This window comes from Mesoplodon densirostris, chromosome 16, assembly GCF_025265405.1.
Source record: "Mesoplodon densirostris isolate mMesDen1 chromosome 16, mMesDen1 primary haplotype, whole genome shotgun sequence".
NCBI classification, from domain to species: Eukaryota; Metazoa; Chordata; class Mammalia; order Artiodactyla; family Ziphiidae; genus Mesoplodon; species Mesoplodon densirostris.
Window position 1 is genome coordinate 37,762,494 of NC_082676.1, and position 19,541 is coordinate 37,782,034.

The 19,541-nt window shown below is 56.3% G+C and overlaps 1 protein-coding gene across 1 annotated transcript; it reads left to right on the forward strand.

Moving 5' to 3' along the window:
- The first annotated feature begins 16,608 nt into the window (after nucleotides 1-16,608).
- Nucleotides 16,609-18,592, forward strand: FZD9 (frizzled class receptor 9). The gene has a single exon (XM_060078170.1). It carries the CDS (start codon nucleotides 16,609-16,611, stop codon nucleotides 18,379-18,381), a length of 1,773 nt encoding a protein of 590 aa, XP_059934153.1. The 3' UTR covers nucleotides 18,382-18,592.
- Nucleotides 18,593-19,541: the final 949 nt, after the last annotated feature.

The window sequence follows — 19,541 nt, forward strand, 5'->3', positions numbered from 1 at the left end:
CAGGCCCCGTCCTCTCTCCTGCCTCCCTCCCTGCCTCACTGGGCCGTGTCCATACGTGGCCTTCTTGGGGGCATCCTTCCCCTATGCAGCTGTCCCCCTGTGGTGGCCCAGCTCTCCTCAGTCACCAGGGCCTCAGTGTGAGTGAGTTTTTCAGATGCTGTTAGGAGTGACGGTTATCTGCGAACTGCCTTTGATGAAGGGAAGAGGAGAGAGGCTTCAAATCTGGGGTTCACACTTCCTTCAAGGGCCGGATATAGATAATAGGAAGGGGAAAGGGGCTTAAGAAAAACTCTGCCTCTCTCCCAAGATGTACCCATCTGCCCAGAGTCCCCTCCTGGAAGGTGGCAGGCCAGCTGGAGAGGGGCCTCTCTGGGCCCAGGACTGGTCCCTGCCACCCCCTTCCTTCAGCTGCAGAAGGGCAGACAGCCCTGGCGTGGGAAACGGGGGCTGGGTTGGTCTACTTACCAGCTGTGTGGTCTTCCGCAAGTCCTTTAACTTCTCTGACCCTCAAGTTTTTCTTCTGGAAATGGACACAAAGACGCCTGCCTACTGGATTGATGTGTGTGAAATGCAGGCCAGGCTGGGCTGACAAGGGAGATATTCAGGCAGGCAGCCCAGCCTGTGTCCGACATCATCCCCTTCCTCTGAGGAACCCTGGTCCCTCATCTGCAGGGGCACAAGGGCAACACTGATCAGAGAACCCCCCTCCTCTGTCCTGCCTGGAGAAGGGGGAGGAGGTAGGGCTGCTTCTCCCTGAGCCCCTGGGGCTCAGTTCCTTCACTCTTGGGAGACAGGGATCATTCAATGCAACATCCAGTCCAGACAAGTGGATGTTCAAACCTGGCCAGGATTGGTCCTCTTGTAGAGGCTAAGAGCTATAAGGGGCCTCAGAGTTCATCTAACAGTACCAGTCAGATGTCAGATATTGCCCCAATAATGCTGCGGAACAAACCACTCAAGGGTTTACTTGCTTCTGCTTCTGCCGGGCAGCTGGGCTTGGCTGTAAGCCTGGTTGGGTCCCGCATTCTCCATGGATCTCTCAACCTCCTAGGACCGGTGGGCTGGCCAGGGCATGCGCTTCCTAGGGCTAAGACAGGAAGCCCAGGGGGGCAAGCACTTCTCAAACCTCCTGTTCACCTCGTGTCTGCCTACCTCGCATTGGCCAAATCAAGTCACATGGCCAAGCCCAACCTAAATGGGGTGGGGACACACTGCTCCCCTGGAGGGGCGTCAGAGGGGAGGGAGTGACTACTGCTGACTGATTATCTAATGAACTGACTTTCTAGCTCTGCACTGCATGACGATCGGGGGTTTCTGGACGTACTTTGGGGCAGGGAGAGGGAGAAGGAGCAGCTTGGGTGCAACATCTCCCACCCGGCTCCATCCCCAGCCGTGAAGAGCCTTGCAGGTGGGGAGTGGGGGGAGGAGCGTAGTTATTCATGTGCTTCATTCACTCGTGCATTTCTGAGTCACGTCCTTTGGTCAGCCTTGGGGAGGCCAGGATTTGTTACGGAGGCAAAGAGAAAGAGGGAACACAGGGGCCCCTCTGACCTTCAAACATACAATCTCACCTTCTTGAAAATGAGTGAACTTAACGCCAGTGTCTCCCGCTGTAACTTACCAGGGTCCAGGCTTGGTGAACTATTCGTTTTCCGTAGAGATTATCATGAGGAAAATGGTCCCATCGAGAAGAAGGGGAGGGGTCTTCCACTTCCTGGACCCTGGGAGTCATGGGAGAGGAAGTGACGGGATTGGGCGTCCCGGTTTGGGGGTCCCCACTTGGGCTTCTGCCTGGAGGGGCAGTTGCGAGGGATAAACGGAGAGGGGCGCCACGGGCAGGGCTGTCTTGCGCTGCCACCCGTGGGGACTCAGCCACGTCAAAGCAGACACGGTGGCCGGCGTGGTCGGGCCGGGGAAGCCTGGGACGCAGAGCTCTCCGAGGCCTTCTCGAGGGTCCTACAGGAGGAGCCCCTGGGTTAAAAGTGAGCGGGTCAGCCGCGGGGGCAGCCCACAGACACCAGCAGGCGCCAGCCCAGGTCGTGGGCAAGCAGGAAGCTGGACCCTTCGCCCTTTCCCCTTATCCAGGCCACCCTCTTTGTCACCTTCTTTGTTACAGAGAAGAGGCGTGTGGAAAGTGTGGCTCTCAGAGAGACAGGGTTTGTTCTAATCTATGAGAGACTAAGAGCCACTTAAATGGACTTCACAGAGCAGACATACAGGATTCCTGCCCAGCCTCCAGGCCCCTGCCCATCACCCTAATGCAGCCCCACAGAGTAATCCTCCTGGCATCATCCTCCCCTGACACGAGTCTGAGCAGTCTTCATTCTCTTGCTTAACACGTGTGCCCATCCCCTTGCCCACAGGGCTGAGACCCACTCCGGGCAGCCCTCCAGTCTGGCAGCCCCTCCTGAGCCCTTGCTGCAGCTGGTGGCGTACTTCCTTCCCCAGGTCAGCCCTTCGAGGTGGCACAGCTGGGACGGGAGCCCAGGGAACTGCCGTCCACCCCAGAGCCCTTTCCGCCATCAGCTGCTGTCTCCCCTGCCCGGGAATCCCTGCCGGGGGTCCCTGGCTCCTGGGCTTCCTCTCTGGGGGCAGCCCCTGGCTGAGGGTGGGGACTGGAGGCATGGAGCAGCCCAAACCCTCCAAGGTCCTGCTCCCCCGGGGGTCAGCAAAGCTCAGCGGGTGGGGCCTCGGCCTCCCTGTCCCACGCTCGCGGCTCCACGCCACCTGTGGCCATGGGGCTGGGGTGCAGGGAGCAGTACCCCGGTACCCTGTTTTCTGACCCTGGCCCCAGCTTCTCCGTATCTGTTTATTTACCTTGGAAAAGGCCCTGTGGCCCAGGCAGGAAACGGGCCAATTCCAGGAGGCTCGCCGGGCGGGGGAACAAGGAGCCACATTGTGCTCCGTGCCTGGTCGCTCCCCACCCTGGGCCTGCGAAGAGCCCGGAGAGGGGGACCGGTTGGGGGCCTGGCAGGAAGGAGGCGTGCGGGCTGAGGGCTGCCAGCGCGCCAAGCCCGCCCGCCTATGAAAGGGCTTCTGTGCAGGGGTGGGACGGGGGGCTGCCGAATCCCCACCCCGCCAGTGAGTGGATGAGGCGGGGATGCTGGGCGGCGGCCCCTCATCACAGCCTAGGGCCCACCAGGCACCGACCTGCCGGCCACCGACCTGCCAGCCCAGGGCAGAGGGAAGAGACCCGGGAGCCGGCTGGCCCTGGTGCCCCTGGCTTCTCTTGGGCAGACACCAACCCTCAGTGGAGGGACGTCCTGCCCTCAGCCTCCCCTCCCCTGTCCCAGCTCCTGCCAGGCAGTTGGTCCGACCTCAGGCCTCCCTGCCCGGCAGAAGCTGGAAGCGGGAGAGTCCTGCGGTCAGAGCCTGGCCCTGGCTGAACAGGCCCAGGCTGGCGTGTGGCTTGATGTCGTCATGGGGGCACTTGCGAGGGCTGACCCCTCCCCAACCCTGCAGTCTTCCTCACTGACCGGCTGGTGTCTGTACGGGCTGATCTTCCATCCACCCATCCATCCGTTCATTCATTCAACACTGGGGCTCCCTTCCTCTCTCTTCCAATCGCCTAACTTGCAGTGACAGCGTCCTCCAAGCCCCCTTCCCCGGTTCCCAGTGTGCTGTTTGAGAAATGTAAATCTGCAGCTCGGTGCTTTGTGACCGCCTGGAGAGGTGGGATAGGGAGGGTGGGAGGAAGGGAGACGCAAGAGGGAAGGGATGTGGGAACAGATGTATATGTATGACTGATTCACTTTGTTATAAAGCAGAAACTAATAATAATAATTTAAAAAAAGAAATGTAGATCTGATTACGTCATTCCTGTCTCTCAAGGTCTTCAGAGACTTCCTACTTGTTTCTGGGCAAAGAGGTTCACAGGCCCTTTGAGCTCAGCCCCACCTGCCCCTCAGGCCCATGAACACCAATGACTGGGTTGAGGGGGGGCGAGGGACTTGAGGGGGTCAGAGGTGAGATGGATTTCTCCCACCCAGCACTGGGGGGGCGGGGAGGGGCTCTGGGTGGGCATGTCCTTCCAGTTGAAAGGGAGTCCGAGGGACCTCAGAATGGGGATGAAGACCTGGGACAAGAAATGTGCACGGCTGTCACCTGGCCAATGCCTCCACGTCCTTCTAGGACAGCCCCTCCCAGCTGAATTGCCACCTCCCACCCCCACTCAAGGCATCACTCTCTGCCCCCAGCCCTGCTGTCCTTGCAGCCGACATCACTCCATGTATGTGTTCATCTCCAGATGGGCAGGCTCAATGTTGTAAAGATGTCAGTTCCCCCCAAAGTAATCTGTAAACTTCCATAAATCAGTCTCTAAATCCAGTAAGATTATTTCTGGGACTAGATGACGAAGTTCATCTAGAAGAGAAAATGAGGAGACAGAACCAAGACAATCATCAAAACAAAGAACAAAGGCAGGGAGTCCGCCTTCCAGCAGAAAAGGAAACTGCATGTTTACAATAATGAAAATGAGTGTTTCCTGCACATTTACTGCTGTTATAGCCAGCGCTGTGGTGCACTTCTTACCTGTGTCAGTCACTGTCAGGAACAGATTTCCCTTTATTGACCCCTTGGATCCTTGCATTAATCCCGTGGTACAGATAAGGAAACTAGCTCTAGGCCAGCCTGGTCTGCCCCAGGCCCTGTTCTAAGCACTTTGCATCCAGGATGTCAGTTAGTTCCCACAGCACCCCCTGAGGTAGGTACTGTTACTAATTCAGTCCAGCTATGATATATTAATGCTATAGAGAAGATGGCCCATTGAGCTTCAGATGGGCCCAAGACCCATCAGGCGAAAAAAAGTTACAGAATGACACATGTATCACTTAAGGGAAACATAAGAAAACTCCTAACCTGTATACACTTGTCTATAGGGATGTAAGTGCATAGAAAAGCATCTGGAAGGAAATGAAATGAAACCACATCATTACCTCTGCAGAGGGGAGAAGGGTGGGGACTCTCTCTCTTTACCACATGTATTTTATGGGCCTTTTCCTTCTTAAATAGTAAAATACAGGGCTTCCCTGGTGGCGCAGTGGTTGAGAGTCCGCCTGCCAATGCAGGGGACACGGGTTCAAGCCCTGGTCTGGGAAGATCCCACATGCCGCGGAGCAACTAGGCCCGTGCGCTACATCTGCTGAGCCTGTGCTCTAGACCCCGCGAGCCACCACTACTGAAGCCCGCGCACCTAGAGCCTGTGCTCCACAGCAAAGAGAAGCCACTGCAACGAGAAACCCGCACACCGCAACGAAGAATAGCCCCTGCTCACCACAACTGGAGAAAGCCCGCGTGCAGCAACAAAGTCCCAACGCGGCCAAAAATTAATTTAAAAAAATTTTATAATAAAACAAAAACAGGATGATGTAAAAAAGGAAAAAATAGAGAACAAGAAAGGGCTCTTGCAAATTAAAAACAATGGTGGTTAAAAGTAAAAAGGAGAAGGAAAAGGAGAAATAATAATACAAGGTTGGAAGATAAAAATGAGGAAATTTCCCAGGAAGCCACTGAAAAGATAAAGCGGTAGACAGAGAGAAAAGAGTATCAGAGATCAATCCAGGAGGTCCAACATCCACCTAATAGGCCTTATGCATCAGGCTCAGAGGGCACCACGCCAGGCCCACAGCACTTCTAGGGGCCCACCGAAAGGCTTTCTCTTAAAAGCAGGAAAAAATAAATCAATTTTAGGTCAAAAAGTGTTTTCATAGATAATATATTCATCTTTATACTAGTGTAGCCATAAAATACAGTTGTTTTTTTGTTTTTTTTTTTTCTGCGGTACGCGGGCCTCTCACTGTTGTGGCCTCTCCCGTTGCGGAGCACAGGCTCCAGATGCTCAGGCTCAGCGGCCATGGCTCACGGGCCCAGCCGCTCCGCAGCATGTGGGATCCTCCCGGACCGGGGCACGAACCCGTGTCCCCTGCATTGGCAGGCGGACTCTCAACCACTGCGCCACCAGGGAAGCCCAAAATACAGTTTTAAAAATTTTATTTTAATGGTGGAAGGGACCCAGGAAAGCAAAAGTGCCTAAAGACCATGAAAATCAAAATGTGGCCCCAGGCTTCAAGCGACAGCTTGAGACAACAGTTCACCCCAGAGTCCCCGAGAGTTGAGTGGAGGATGTGTGTCTGAGGGAGGGAGTGAGAGCAGGCCGGGGTGTGGACCGGCAGTGACTGTGACACCCGTTTGAGTGCAGAGCCCCAGCCCACGCTGTGCAGATCACCCAACCCTCCCAGCAGCCCTGGGATGCGGGCACCGCTGGAGTGTTCCCTTAACTGCCGGGAAAAGCGCAGCCCAGAGAGGTTGGGCAGATTAGCTAAGATGACAGCTGTGGGGTATGATTTGAATCCAGGCCGCTGGATCCAGAAACCATGTCATGGCCTCCCACGGCCTGAATACCTCAAAAATATACTTGAGATGTTCCCTGTGTGGGCGCCTGCAGAAACGTTAACACAAGCAGCAGAAAAAGACCTGTGGGCAGGGGGCTGGGGAGTGGGGGACGCTTCTGTCCTTCACGTGGAATAACTCCCCTGGCCTCTCCCCACCGCACACCTAGGAAAAGCCAGGACCGGGGCAAGGACCAAGAGAAGCCAAAATGGATAGGGACACGCTCCCTGCCCACGGGAGTTTCTGGAGCAGCCCCCTGCAGATAGACCAGCAGGTCTCTCAGACCCGCTGACCAGGCCAGGGGAGCAAGTGGACCCATCCGGTGGGATGACCTCAGAGAGAAGTGAGGCAGGCTGCAGGTCTAGTGTCCGGAGGCCTGGGGTCCAGCTCTACCTTGCAGCCTCCCAAGGTTCGGTTTCTTCATCTGTAAAATGGGGGCAAACAAGGTCATGGGTGTGAAAGGGCCTCGCCAGGCACAGGGACTGTTGGACGAAAGGAAGGGAAGGCAGGCTGTGCGGTGGAGAGCTGGAAGGCCCTCCCTGGGCTGGGGGCAATGTCTACACCTTTTCCTCCACACCTCCACCCCTGCCTGAGGGACCACAGGGTCTGGAGTGGTTAAAGGTCACGGCCTCACTGGGCTCCGCCCTCGCACCTTGAGAGGCAGTGTGGCCTGAAGCCAGGGCCTGTGCTGGCTTCGGAGAGGGCTTGTGGGGGCAGAGAAGGGTTCCAGAACACGCTAGGGACGGCCTTCCCGGAGCCTCCCCCAGCAGAGGCGGGGCACCGTGATGAACTGAGGCCCGCTTGTCCTGGAGGCAGGTGACTTTCCTTGGGAGGAGCCACAGGGGGACCCCCAGCCAGCCAGCAGCCTCAGACAGGGTGGGGGTCCCAGACCTACCAGGCCCCCCTCTCCAGGGGCAGAATGAGGCCCACAGCTGCTGGGAGAGCCTGGGCTCCATCCGAGGCCCCTGGCTGGGCCGGGCGGGGTGGTGGGGGCCAGGCTAGGGCCTCTTTCCTCCTAGCTTGGCCGCTGAGGTTATTTTTTTCCCCTCGTTTGCTGCTGAATTTCCCTTCGAGTTGGATAAATAAGCAGCAGGTTCCAACGTCAACGAAACAGGAGCCCCAGCGGCCGCACAAAAGCAGCTTTCAGCAGCGTCAGGCACCTCTGGCCCATCCTGGCCGCAGGGTGGCCACAGCGCCCCTGGGGGGTGGGGGGTGGGGGGTGGGCACGCAGACGCCACACCCCTTCCCAGCAGCTCCCCCACCCCACCCCCCGAGCCTCCGCCTTAAATGCCCTCCCTCCCTCTCCGGGACTCACACGCTTGTCACCTCTTCCGGTCCCTGCCCACCCCCAGCAGAGCCCACACTTGCCCTTCGACCCTGACAGCACTCTGCGCTGACCGTGTAAAGCCCTCCCTCCCTTAAAACCTTCCAACGCACGGCTCCCCATGGCCGGAGGGTCCAGCCCGGCTTTCCAGCGTCCGCTGTGGGCTCCAGGAGAGGCTGCTTCTGTTTTCTCTCCAAAGCTTCTGCGAAGGCTGTTCCCTCTGTCTAGAACATCCCGTCTCCTGCCTGGCTTCCACTGGGCTAAGCGACCCTGTTCAAGTACCACCCCCTCTGATGCCCACCCCAGCTTCTCTCTCTTGTCACAGACATCAGCTGCCCCCAGAGTGGTCCCGATTCATCACCTGACCATGAGCAAACAGAGGGCAGATTCATCTCGTGTGCCCAGCGCCCTGCCCGGCCGTGCTGTGTGCTATGGGGACACAGAGGAGGCGCCCAGTTAGAGTTTGCCGCTCCACATCCCCGTAACGTCACACTCACCTTCTACGTACCTGAACTAGATGCACACTAACCCGTAGCGACAGCAGTTCAGGGGCTGCCTGGGGAAGGGACGGAGGGAAAGAAAAGCTTCGGGTGGTGAAGAATATGATGTTTTTTAAAATTATATTTTAATTTAATTCTTTTACTGAAGTAGAGTTGATTTATACAGCGTTTTGCCAATCTCTGCTGTACAGCAAAGTGACTCAGTTATACACATAAAGACATTCTTGTTTATAATACTCTTTTCCATTTTGGTTTATCACAGGATACTGAATACAGTTCCCTGTGCTGTAGAGTGGGGCCTTGTTGTTTATCCATCTTACGTATAATAGTTTAGATCTGCTAATCCCCCCCTCTGCCCCACCCGCACTCCCAGTGCTTCCCTCCTCCACCCCCTCCCCCTTGGCAACCACAAGTCTATTCTCTATGTCTGTGAGTCTGTTTCTGTTTCGTAGATAGGTTCATTTGTGCCATATTTTAGATTCCACATACAAGTGATAAAGAATATGATGGGTTTTTTAAATCTCGATGCTATCACTTGCCTGAAGCGAGTTTCTTCCATTCTTTCTAAGCCTGTTTCCTCATCTAGCATTTAGGGTAATAACCACCTCATGAGGGTGTTATGAGGATTAAATGAGATGTGAATTAATACTTAATAAATGGTAGTTTTATTAAGCTCATTTCACACTGTATTGACCATATATTAATACATATACCATTTATTAACATTTTAATGTACTACTTCTCAGTAAGAGAGTTGCATTTTAACTAGAGGATATTCATTATCTGGATCAATTGTGGTGATGATTTCCCAAGTATATCCTTATGTCAAAGTGCATCGAATTGTACACTTTAAATATGTACAAGCTAATTGCACATCAATCGTGTACCTCAATAATGCTGTAAAAAAATTCAAAGACCAATTGACCCAGCAAGTTCTCAGATTCTGTGCTATGGAAATAAAAGCACAAGTACACTCAGGGGTCAGCAAACGTTCTTGCAAAGGGCCGGATAGTAAATGTTTTCGGCTTTGCGGGCCATTTGGTCTCTATCATAACTACTCAATTCTGCCAATGTGTTATAGCTGGAAAGCAACCATAGATTCTACATAAACCAATGAGCATAGCTGTGTTCCAGTAAAACTTTATTTATAAGAACAGGCATCTGGGAGGATCCCATATGCCGCGGAGCGGCTGGGCCCGTGAGCCATGGCCGCTGAGCCTGCGCGTCCGGAGCCTGCGCGTCCGGAGCCTGTGCTCCGCGACGGGGGAGGCCACAACAGTGGGAGGCCCGCATACCGCAAAAAAAAAAAAAAGAACAGGCAGAGGGCCAGATTTGGACTACGGGCCACAGTTTGCAGATCCTGAATCTAGGTACGTCTACCTATGTCAGGATCATAACAGAAACAACCTAAATGTCTATCCATAGGGGACTGGTTGAATCATTTATAATAAACCCACACTGTGGAAATTAGAATGACTATTAAAAAGGATGGGTTGGATCCTGTGTGTTGACCTGTTAAAGACCATTCATGGTAGATTATTTTTCAAATATTTTATTGCGAAAATGTAAAAATACACAGACTATTTAAAGTTTATAGCTAACACCTGAATGCCCACCATGAGATTCTACCATTAATATTTTACTACACTTATTTTTTATCATATGTCCATCCATCTGTCCATGATAGATTCTTAGGTGAGAAAATGAGGTGTAAAATGTACAATATGACTTCCATTTTAGTAAAAGAAAGAAAAGATCAGAAAAGACTGCACTACGTGTATTTGTGTTTGTAAAGTCTAGAAAAAAGTATCAGATGAGGTGCCTGAACTCTTTTTTTTTTAATTGAAGTATAGTTGATTTACAATGTAGTGTTAGTATCAGGTGTACAACATAGTGATTTAGTTATATAGATATAGATATTCTTTTTCAGATTCTTTTCTACAATATCATAGGTTTTTACAAGATATTGAATATAGTTCCCTGTGCTATACAGTAGGCCTTTATTGTTTATCTGTTTCATACATAGTAGTATGTATATGTTAATTCCAAACTCCTAATTTATCCCACCCCCCCTACCCCCGCCACCCTTTCCCCTTGGGTAACCATAAATATGTTTTCTCTGTCTGTGAGTCTGTTTCTGTTTTGTAAATAAGTTTATTTGTATCATTTTTTTTAGATTCCACATGTAAGTGATATCATATATTTGTCTCTCTCTGACTTACTTCACTTAGTATGATAATCTCTAGGTCCATCCATGTTGCTGCAAATGGCATTATTTCACTCTTTTTAATGACTGAGTAGTATTCCATTGTGTATACATCTTTTTTATCCATTCCTCTGTGGGTGGACGCTTAGGTTGCCTCCATGTCTTGGCTGTTGTAAATAGTGCCACTGTGAACAACGGGGGTGCATGTGTCTTTTCAACTCAGAGTTTTCATCTTTTCCAGATATATGCCCAGAAGTGGGATTGCTGGATCATATGGTAATTCTATTTTTTAGTTTTTTAAGGAACCTCCATACTGTTTCCCATAGTGGCTGCACCGGTTTACATTCCCACCAACAGAGTAGTAGGGTTTTCTTTTCTCCACACCCTCTCCAGCATTTACTATTTGTAGACTTTTTGATGATGGCCATTCTGACCAGTGTGAGGCAATACCTCACTGTAGTTTTGATTTGCATTCCTCTAATAATTCAGGATGTTGAGCGTCTTTTCACGTGCCTGTTGGCCATCTGTATGTCTTCTTTGGAGAAATGTCTGTTTAGGTCCTCCACCCATTTTTTGGTTGGGTCATTTGGGTTTTTTTTTTTTTTGATATTGAACTGTATGAGCTCTTTGTTTATTTTGGAAATTAAGCCCTTGTTGGTTGCAGGAGATGCCTGAACCCTGATGCTGATTACCTGAGGGCAAGGGTTGCAAGGGAATTAGTTATGAAAATTTGAAAGCCCTAATAAGAAATTTTAAAAACGCTCCTTTAGTAAGAATGAACAGTCTAGTCCAGCCCCTGACATCCCAATAAAGAGACCCTGAGGGCTTCCCTGGGGGCACCAGGTGGTAAGAATCCACCTGCCAATGCAGGGGACACGGGTTGGAGCCCTGGGCCGGGAAGATCCCACATGCTGCAGAGCACCTAAGCCTGTGCGCCACAACTACTGAGCCTGCGCTCTAGAGCCCACAAGCCACAACTCCTGAGCCCGTGAGCCACAACTACTGAAGCCCGTGTGCCACAACTACCGAGGTCCGTGGTCCGCAACAAGAGAAGCCACTGCAATGAGAAGTCCGCGCACTGCAACGAAGAGTAGCCCCCGCTCGCCGCAACCAGAGAAAGCCCGCGCGCAGCAACGAAGACCCAACGCAGCCAAAACCAAATGAATAAATTTATTCAAAAAAAAAAAAAAAAGAGACCCTGAGTCAGAACCAGGGCTCAAGCTGCAGGGAGGTGGGCCCATTCCCTGAGCTTGCCCGGTGCGTGGGCAAGTGTGTGCACACTCGGGAATAACCAGGCCCCTGCGTGTCCTTGTGTGTGTATACATACTTAACTCGCCCCCAGACCCACATACACAGCATGCATATATGCTGGCGCCCGCTGCTGTCTGCCCAGGCTGCTGTGTCACTCCACAGCCGCCCCTGCCCAGGAGCAGGTGTGTCAGTGTGATACCCCTTGAGTCCTCCATCACCCCCGGCAGGCAGCCCCTCCTGAGGGCTGCCCCAGGCGCCTGGAGGAAGCGCAGCACGGCCCTCCTCCTGGTTCCTGCTTACTCATGCGGACACCTCTGTCCCCCAGGTTCTAATCAGTACCCCTCCCCCAACCTCAGGCCCCACTTGCATGCAGCCTCTTCCAGAAGGATCTACGGCCACCTCCTCATTATGACGTTCTTTCATTCAACAAACATTTATGGGAGCCTACTCCAGGCTAGGCACCAAGACACCCAGGAGCACAGCCTGGCCCCTTACCTCCAGAAACTCCCACGTTTATGGGGAGACAGGTGCAGTCGTGGTGGCTGCAGGGCACAGAGGCAGGCACCAGGGCCATCGGGCAGGGGGTCATCCTGGAGGAGGCAATACCAGGGTCAAGCTGCGGAAAGGTCAGCATGTGTCCTGTGGGGTGAGTGGTGGCTTCGGTCAGGGAGGACGTGGTAAGAAGGGAAGACCGGAGTGCTGGAGTTGGGGGACATGGGTCAGGAGGGTGTCCCTTCCCACTTGTGCAGGGCAGCTCATTGGCCCACAGCCAAGGGCCCCCAGGAAGGGAGTCTTCTCCCACCCCCCGCCCCAGGAGGAGGAGTTGGGAGGGGTTCCATTCCCACCTCGCCCAACTCTGGCCCTTCTGCCCAGTGAGCAGGAGTGGGGGTGGGCATTGATGGTAATCTCCCTCCTCCCGGTCCCCCCGGTCCTCCTCCTAGTCTCCCTTTCAGTGAGTGCCTGGCGTATTGTTCCGCCTTTGTAAAGAGGCAGATCAAGTGACAAAGCAGGGTGGGTGGGCAGGCAGCCCAAGAGGCCTCTTCTCTCCCAGGCAGCATCTGTATGGGGGAGGGGCTGTTCTACACCCCCCACCTCTGGCTTCCAGCAGCAGCTGTTGTCATGGTGACAAGCCTGGCATCCCATGGCTCCTGGGGCATCCTCCCCACTGTGGCTGTGGAGGAAGGGCCCCCAGACTCCTCTCGACCCTGGTTGGGGGTGGGGGCACAAAAAAACCTGGCTCCCTGGACAGTCCTAGCAGGGGGAAGCCTCCAGCCTTCTGCGCCTCCCAATCTGGCTGCCTGCACAGGGGCAGCTCCAGAGCCCCCGCCTCCTACAGACACTGTGATGTGGTGGGCTCAGGCCATGCACCTCTGTCATCCATGCGTCTCCGCCTCCTTGGGGCAAGATACAGAGAGAAATAAAATGTCCCCAGGGTCTTTGAGCAGCTGCTGGCATTGGGGCAGAGGGAGGAGATGGATGGAAGGCTAACAGTACATGAGTGTACAAGTGGGGGAGAGTGTGTGGGCAAGGACTCTGGGCCCACAGAGCAGAGCCTCCAGCCCCGTCCCGCAGAGCTGGGGGGCTACCCCTAAGAGGATGGTGTGCCCAACACAGCAGAAGAGAAGAGCCTTCTGGGCTGGGGAGATTGGAGGCATGACATGGCATGGGTTTCCAAGGAGTTGGTCGTGGCAGGAAAGGAAGAGGTGGATGGGGGCTATGCCTGGAAGGGCTTCTGCTGCCCTTCATGCATCCCCAGGAGCATGACCTTCACCCTGGGCAATGGGAAGCTGCCACTGGCATTTCGGGAACCTCTTTGACCAGGTGGTCGAAGCCAGGTCATTTTTTCAAAGTTACCCTATTTCTGTGCTACCTATTTGGGAAGCTCAGGAGCTTGCCGCTGCACCTCTCACGGCTCAGGTGGGCCGAGTTTGTATTTCTTGCAGGGCACAGGGCTGGCTGCATCTCCATGGAGTCCCAATCTCTCGGGTCCTCTTGGAGAGCAAGAGGCTGGGTTCCTCTCCCTTCTCTGCTCCAGCCCAGCTCTAAGAGGAAGTGAGCACTAATTAGAGCTGCTGCCCCGACTCCTTGCTGTGCCTCCACTACATGCCAGGCTCTACAGCAGGGCAGTGTTGGCCGAGCAGGGCCAGCTGGGCAGGTGCCCTTGCTCTGGTGGTGACAGGCAGCCTCATGCAGTAGAAGAGCCTGAATGCCATCCCTGACCCTTGTGAGCTGTGTAATCCCAGGCAAATATCTTGGGTTTTCTTTTTTTTTTAACTTTATTTATTTAATTTATTTATTTTTGGCTGCACTGGGTCTTTGTTTTTTTTTTTTTTTTCTTTTTGCGGTATGCGGGCCTCTCACTGTTGTGGCCTCTCCCGTTGCGGAGCACAGGCTCCGGATGCGCAGGCCCAGCGGCCATGGCTCACGGGCCCAGCCGCTCCGCGGCATATGGGATCCTCCCAGACCGGGGCACGAACCCGTATCCCCTGCATCGGCAGGCGGACTCTCAACCACTGCGCCACCAGGGAGGCCCTGCACTGGGTCTTTGTTGCTGCGTGCGGGCTTTCTCTAGTTGTGGCAAGTGGGGGCTACTCTTTGTTGTGGTGCGCGGGTTTCTCATTGCCGTGGCTTCTCTTGTTGCAGAGCACGGGCTTAGTTGCTCCGCAGCATGTGGGATCTTCCCAGACCAGGGCTCGAACCCGTGTCCCCTGCATTGCAGGCGGATTCTTAACCACTGTGCCACCAAGGAAGCCCCTCGAGTTTTCTGAGCCTCAATTTCTCATCTGTAAAATGGGCACAAAATTCCTTGCAGGGCTGTTATGAGAGTTTAAAAAGTCACTGTGTAGGGCTTCTCTGGTGGCGCCGTGGTTAAGAATCCGCCTGCCAGTGCATGGGACAAGGGTTCGAGCCCTGGTCCGGGAAGATCCCACATGCCGCGGAGCAACTAAGCCCTTGCGCCACAAGTACTGAGCCTGTGCTCCAGAGCCCGCAAGCCACAACTACTGAAGCCTGCGCTCCTAGAGCCCGTGCTCTGCAACAAGAGAAGCCACCGCAATGAGAAGCCCGCGCACCGCAACGAAGCGTAGCCCCCGCTCACCGCAACTAGAGAAAGCCCGCGCAGTAACAGACCCAACTCAGCCAAAAAAAAAAAAAAAAAAAGTCATTGTGTAAAATGCCTGGCCCAGGGCCCATTTGGCTCACCGTGGGTCCTTGACCAGTTTCCTAGGCCCCCTGCAGGTCACTCCCTCAGTCCTTCATCTGCTTGGCATCCCTGAGCAGCTGCTAGGGCTGGACCTACGCCGAGCGCTCACGCGGAAGCTGAGTCTGAGTCTTCCAGGTACCTCTAGGCCAAGGGGGTAAGGGCAGACGGGGGTGGGCCATGGAGGAGGGAGGCAGTGTCTCAGGGAGCTTCAGACCAGAGCAGGGCCCTTTAGGTGGCCTGCTGGATGGCACTCGGGTTTCACCCACAAACCCGGGAACCATGGTGAGAACCTGGCTGGGCAGAGGCAGGAGGGCTGAGGGGCTTTGGGACTCCAGGCGGCCCCGGGCAACCCCAGCCTCTCAGAAACACCTTCCCAACCTGAGGGTGGACGAGTGGGGTGGTGTCGGCAGCTCAGGGGTCGCAGTCTCAGACTGCGGTCACCGGTTATTATCACCGGTCACCACGAGGCCGAGTCATATCCCTAGGACTGCCTTGATTCGTTCCATCTGTACAAAGGGAAGGACAGTCCTCCCCGCTCCCCACGGTTTCGCTGCTGCCCGTGGAAGCAGAGTGAGTAAGCTGGTTATCTTCCTGACAGCTATCTGGCTTAGGTGAGGAGGGTGTGAGGTGAACTAAAATATTTCACGGGTGCCACTGTACGCGGTCCCCTGCTCTGCTGTCTGGGGGGCCTGGCGGGGGCGGGAAGGGGGAGGTGGACGTGGTTCAGGCAGTGAGCGGCAGGCTTTCTGGGCCGAGAGGAATTCCCAGGGGAAAACCTGTACCAAGGGAGCGCAGAGGACAGGAGGGGAGGGGGCAGAGGGAGGCGGGGTCCTCCAGCTCTGTGCGAAGCAGTTTTCAAGCGGTCCCGAGGCATCAAGGGACACCCTAGACAGCAGAACCTCCCGCGGATAGGGTGACACCTCCCCCGAGGCCCACCTGGGAACGGGAGAAGGTACCATTCCTGGACTGCGGAGAGAGACAATGAGGTCAAGTGCGCAGTGTGACGGGTAAGTAGCACGTGAGCAACAAATGAATTGTTCATTTCTACAGGATTATCTGCCGGTTTTACAGAAAAGGAAACAGAGCGAAGAGCCCAAAGCCACATACAACTAGTGAAGAGGCAGAGGCTGCACTTGAACTGTCCCAGAGTACACGGTCGAGGCGTCCCACGCGTAAAAGCCTTAGAAATCGTCCCGCCTGGGGTAAAAAGAGGTGACGCGGTACGGTGGCAGGGAAATCCTCCGGCTGACTGTCTTGTCGCGGGGAGAGGTTGGGCAGCAACCCACTCAGAAAGGGAAGAACCGAGTGTGAGCGGGCAGACGAGGTCGCTTGTACACCCCGCCCCGCCAGACCGCGGCCGGGTTGATGCCTCCCCGCGCAGCTGCGAGACGCGGCGCCTTTAAAGCCCGGCTGGGGGCGTGCCCGGCGCGCTGAGGGCACGCCTCTGGGCGCGTCCGCCCGGCGCCCCGCCCCGAGGTTTGTAGCCGCGGCCCCGGGAGGCGGGGCACGCTCTGGCTCGGCGGCCGTTCGAGTGGCGGCGGTTCGGCGGCTCGGCGTCTCCTTTCCCTCCGGCGGCTTCCCCGCGCTCTGCCCAGGGTACCCGGCCGCGCCCTGACACACTCGGCCAGCTCGGCTATGGCCCGCGCCCCGCGACGTGGCGGGCGGGCACGGGGGCGCCGGACGGCGCGGCCAGAGTGAGGCGAGGCCGCCCTCCCGCCCTCGGCCGGGGCCGCCCGGGATGGCCGTGCCGCCGCTCCGCCGGGCGCTGCTGCTGTGGCAGCTGCTGGCGGCGGGCGGCGCGGCGCTGGAGATCGGCCGCTTCGACCCGGAGCGCGGACGCGGGCCGGCGCCGTGCCAGGCGGTGGAGATCCCCATGTGCCGCGGCATTGGCTACAACCTGACCCGCATGCCCAACCTGCTGGGCCACACGTCGCAGGGCGAGGCGGCCGCCGAGCTGGCCGAGTTCGCGCCTCTCGTGCAGTACGGCTGCCACAGCCACCTGCGCTTCTTCCTGTGCTCGCTCTACGCGCCCATGTGCACCGACCAGGTCTCGACGCCCATCCCCGCCTGCCGGCCCATGTGCGAGCAGGCGCGCCTGCGCTGCGCGCCCATCATGGAGCAGTTCAACTTCGGCTGGCCGGACTCGCTGGACTGCGCCCGGCTGCCCACGCGCAACGACCCGCACGCGCTCTGCATGGAGGCGCCCGAGAACGCCACGGCCGGCCCCGCCGAGCCCCACAAGGGCCTGGGCATGCTGCCCGTGGCGCCGCGGCCCGCGCGGCCCCCCGGCGACGCCGTCCTAGGCGCCGCCGGCGGCACCTGCGAGAACCCCGAGAAGTTCCAGTACGTGGAGAAGAGCCGCTCGTGCGCGCCGCGCTGCGGGCCGGGCGTCGAGGTGTTCTGGTCGCGGCGCGACAAGGACTTCGCGCTCGTCTGGATGGCCGTGTGGTCGGCGCTGTGCTTCTTCTCCACCGCCTTCACCGTGCTCACCTTCTTGCTGGAACCTCACCGCTTCCAGTACCCGGAGCGCCCCATCATCTTCCTTTCCATGTGCTACAACGTCTACTCGCTAGCCTTCCTCATCCGGGCTGTGGCTGGGGCCCAGAGCGTGGCTTGCGACCAGGAGGCAGGTGCGCTCTACGTGATCCAGGAGGGGCTGGAGAACACGGGCTGCACCCTCGTCTTCCTGCTGCTCTACTACTTTGGCATGGCCAGCTCGCTGTGGTGGGTGGTGCTGACCCTCACCTGGTTCCTGGCGGCCGGCAAGAAGTGGGGCCACGAGGCCATCGAGGCCCACGGCAGCTACTTCCACATGGCGGCCTGGGGGCTGCCGGCTCTCAAGACCATCGTTATCCTGACTCTGCGCAAGGTGGCAGGGGATGAGCTGACCGGGCTCTGTTACGTGGCCAGCATGGATGCGGGGGCACTCACGGGCTTCGTGCTGGTACCCCTCTCCTGCTACCTGGTGCTGGGCACGAGCTTCCTCCTGACCGGCTTTGTGGCCCTCTTCCACATCCGCAAGATCATGAAGACAGAGGGCACCAACACGGAGAAGCTGGAGAAGCTCATGGTCAAGATTGGGGTCTTCTCCATCCTCTACACTGTGCCCGCCACCTGCGTCATTGTGTGCTACGTCTATGAACGCCTCAACATGGACTTCTGGCGCTTGCGGGCCACAGAGCAGCCCTGCTCGGCAGCCACCACGCCCGGCGGCTGGAGGGACTGCTCGCTGCAAGGGGGCTCAGTGCCCACCGTGGCTGTCTTTATGCTCAAAATCTTCATGTCGCTGGTGGTGGGCATCACCAGCGGCGTCTGGGTGTGGAGCTCTAAGACTTTCCAGACCTGGCAGAGCCTGTGCCACCGCAAGATGGCAGCTGGCCGGGCGCGGGCAAAGACCTGCCGGGCCCCCGGGGGCTATGGCCGTGGCACCCACTGCCACTATAAGGCCCCCACCGTGGTCTTGCACATGACTAAGACGGATCCTTCTCTGGAGAACCCCACACACCTCTAGGGACACAGGCCTGCGTGGGGAGGCTGTTGCCCCCTCCTAGCCCCCCTCCGGAGGAGACAGCTGACTAGCAGCTGCCCAGCTGTCAAGGTCAGGCAAGTGAGTGCGAGGGGCCGAGGACCAGGGCGGGGAGACTCTCGTTCAACCCTCACTTGTCAGGACCCAGTGAGGCTCACTCCCCTGTCGCCTAGTGCAAGGGGGTGGGCCTGGCTGAGTCCCCCACAGGGCCCTGGGGGTGGGGCCATGTGGAGAGGAGGAGGGGTAGAAGGGGGTGTGGTCCAGCAGAGTTTATTTAATGATGTAATTTATTGTTGAGTTTCTCTGGAAGCTGTGACTAGAATAAACCCCCGTGTGGCACCGCTGAGTCTTCTCTGGACTGAAGAGGGATAAGGTAGGAGGGTGAGGGCCCTGCAGGAGTCTCCCATGTGAGCAGAGCTGGGGGTGGGTTCTGGGCTCATCCCCTGACCCCGTTTTCTGGCTCTTCATCAATGGGGAGGACATCCTGCTGTGAAACAGCTGTGTTTTGCAGGAGTCCCAGATTCTCCTCTTTGCTCCTTTTGGCCCTGGGTTCCTGCTTCCCAAAGTGAGACTGGGATGCCTGCTGGGATACTCAGGGAATCCCCTGGGATGACACTGTCCCCCTCTGGCCCAGGGGAGTCTAGCCTGTTTGGGGCCTGTGGGTAAGACTCTGCTTTCCTCATTTTGTATAAAAAATGAGGGCATCAGCCTACCTCAGAGTTTTCCTCAGAGGCTCAGGATCTGTTCCCAGTCTTTCTGGCCCATCCTGCTGTCCCCTCCCTGGGGCCTGAGGGCCGAGGCCCAGCTGACTGTCCTCACTGCCTTTGAAGATTGCTGATGTGATGTGGCCACTTCACTCCTTGTGGCCCTAGTCAGGGCACCCTACCCTCTCGTCCCTCTGGGTGGAGATGGGGCTGGACTGTTATATGGGCATCTTGGTGGCAGACACAGGCATAGAGACAGCCCTTGAAGATAGTGGGGACTGGGTCCCTAGCTCCTAAAGGGCTGCAGAAAGGTTTGAGTTGTGAGCACAGCAGTGAGAAACGGGGCAGGTGCTGGGGTGTGCACATGGCTCCCCTGAGGCAGCTCCCACATTCATGTGCCGGGATAGGAAAAGGTACTGCGCCTGTGTGCCGGGGAGGCCC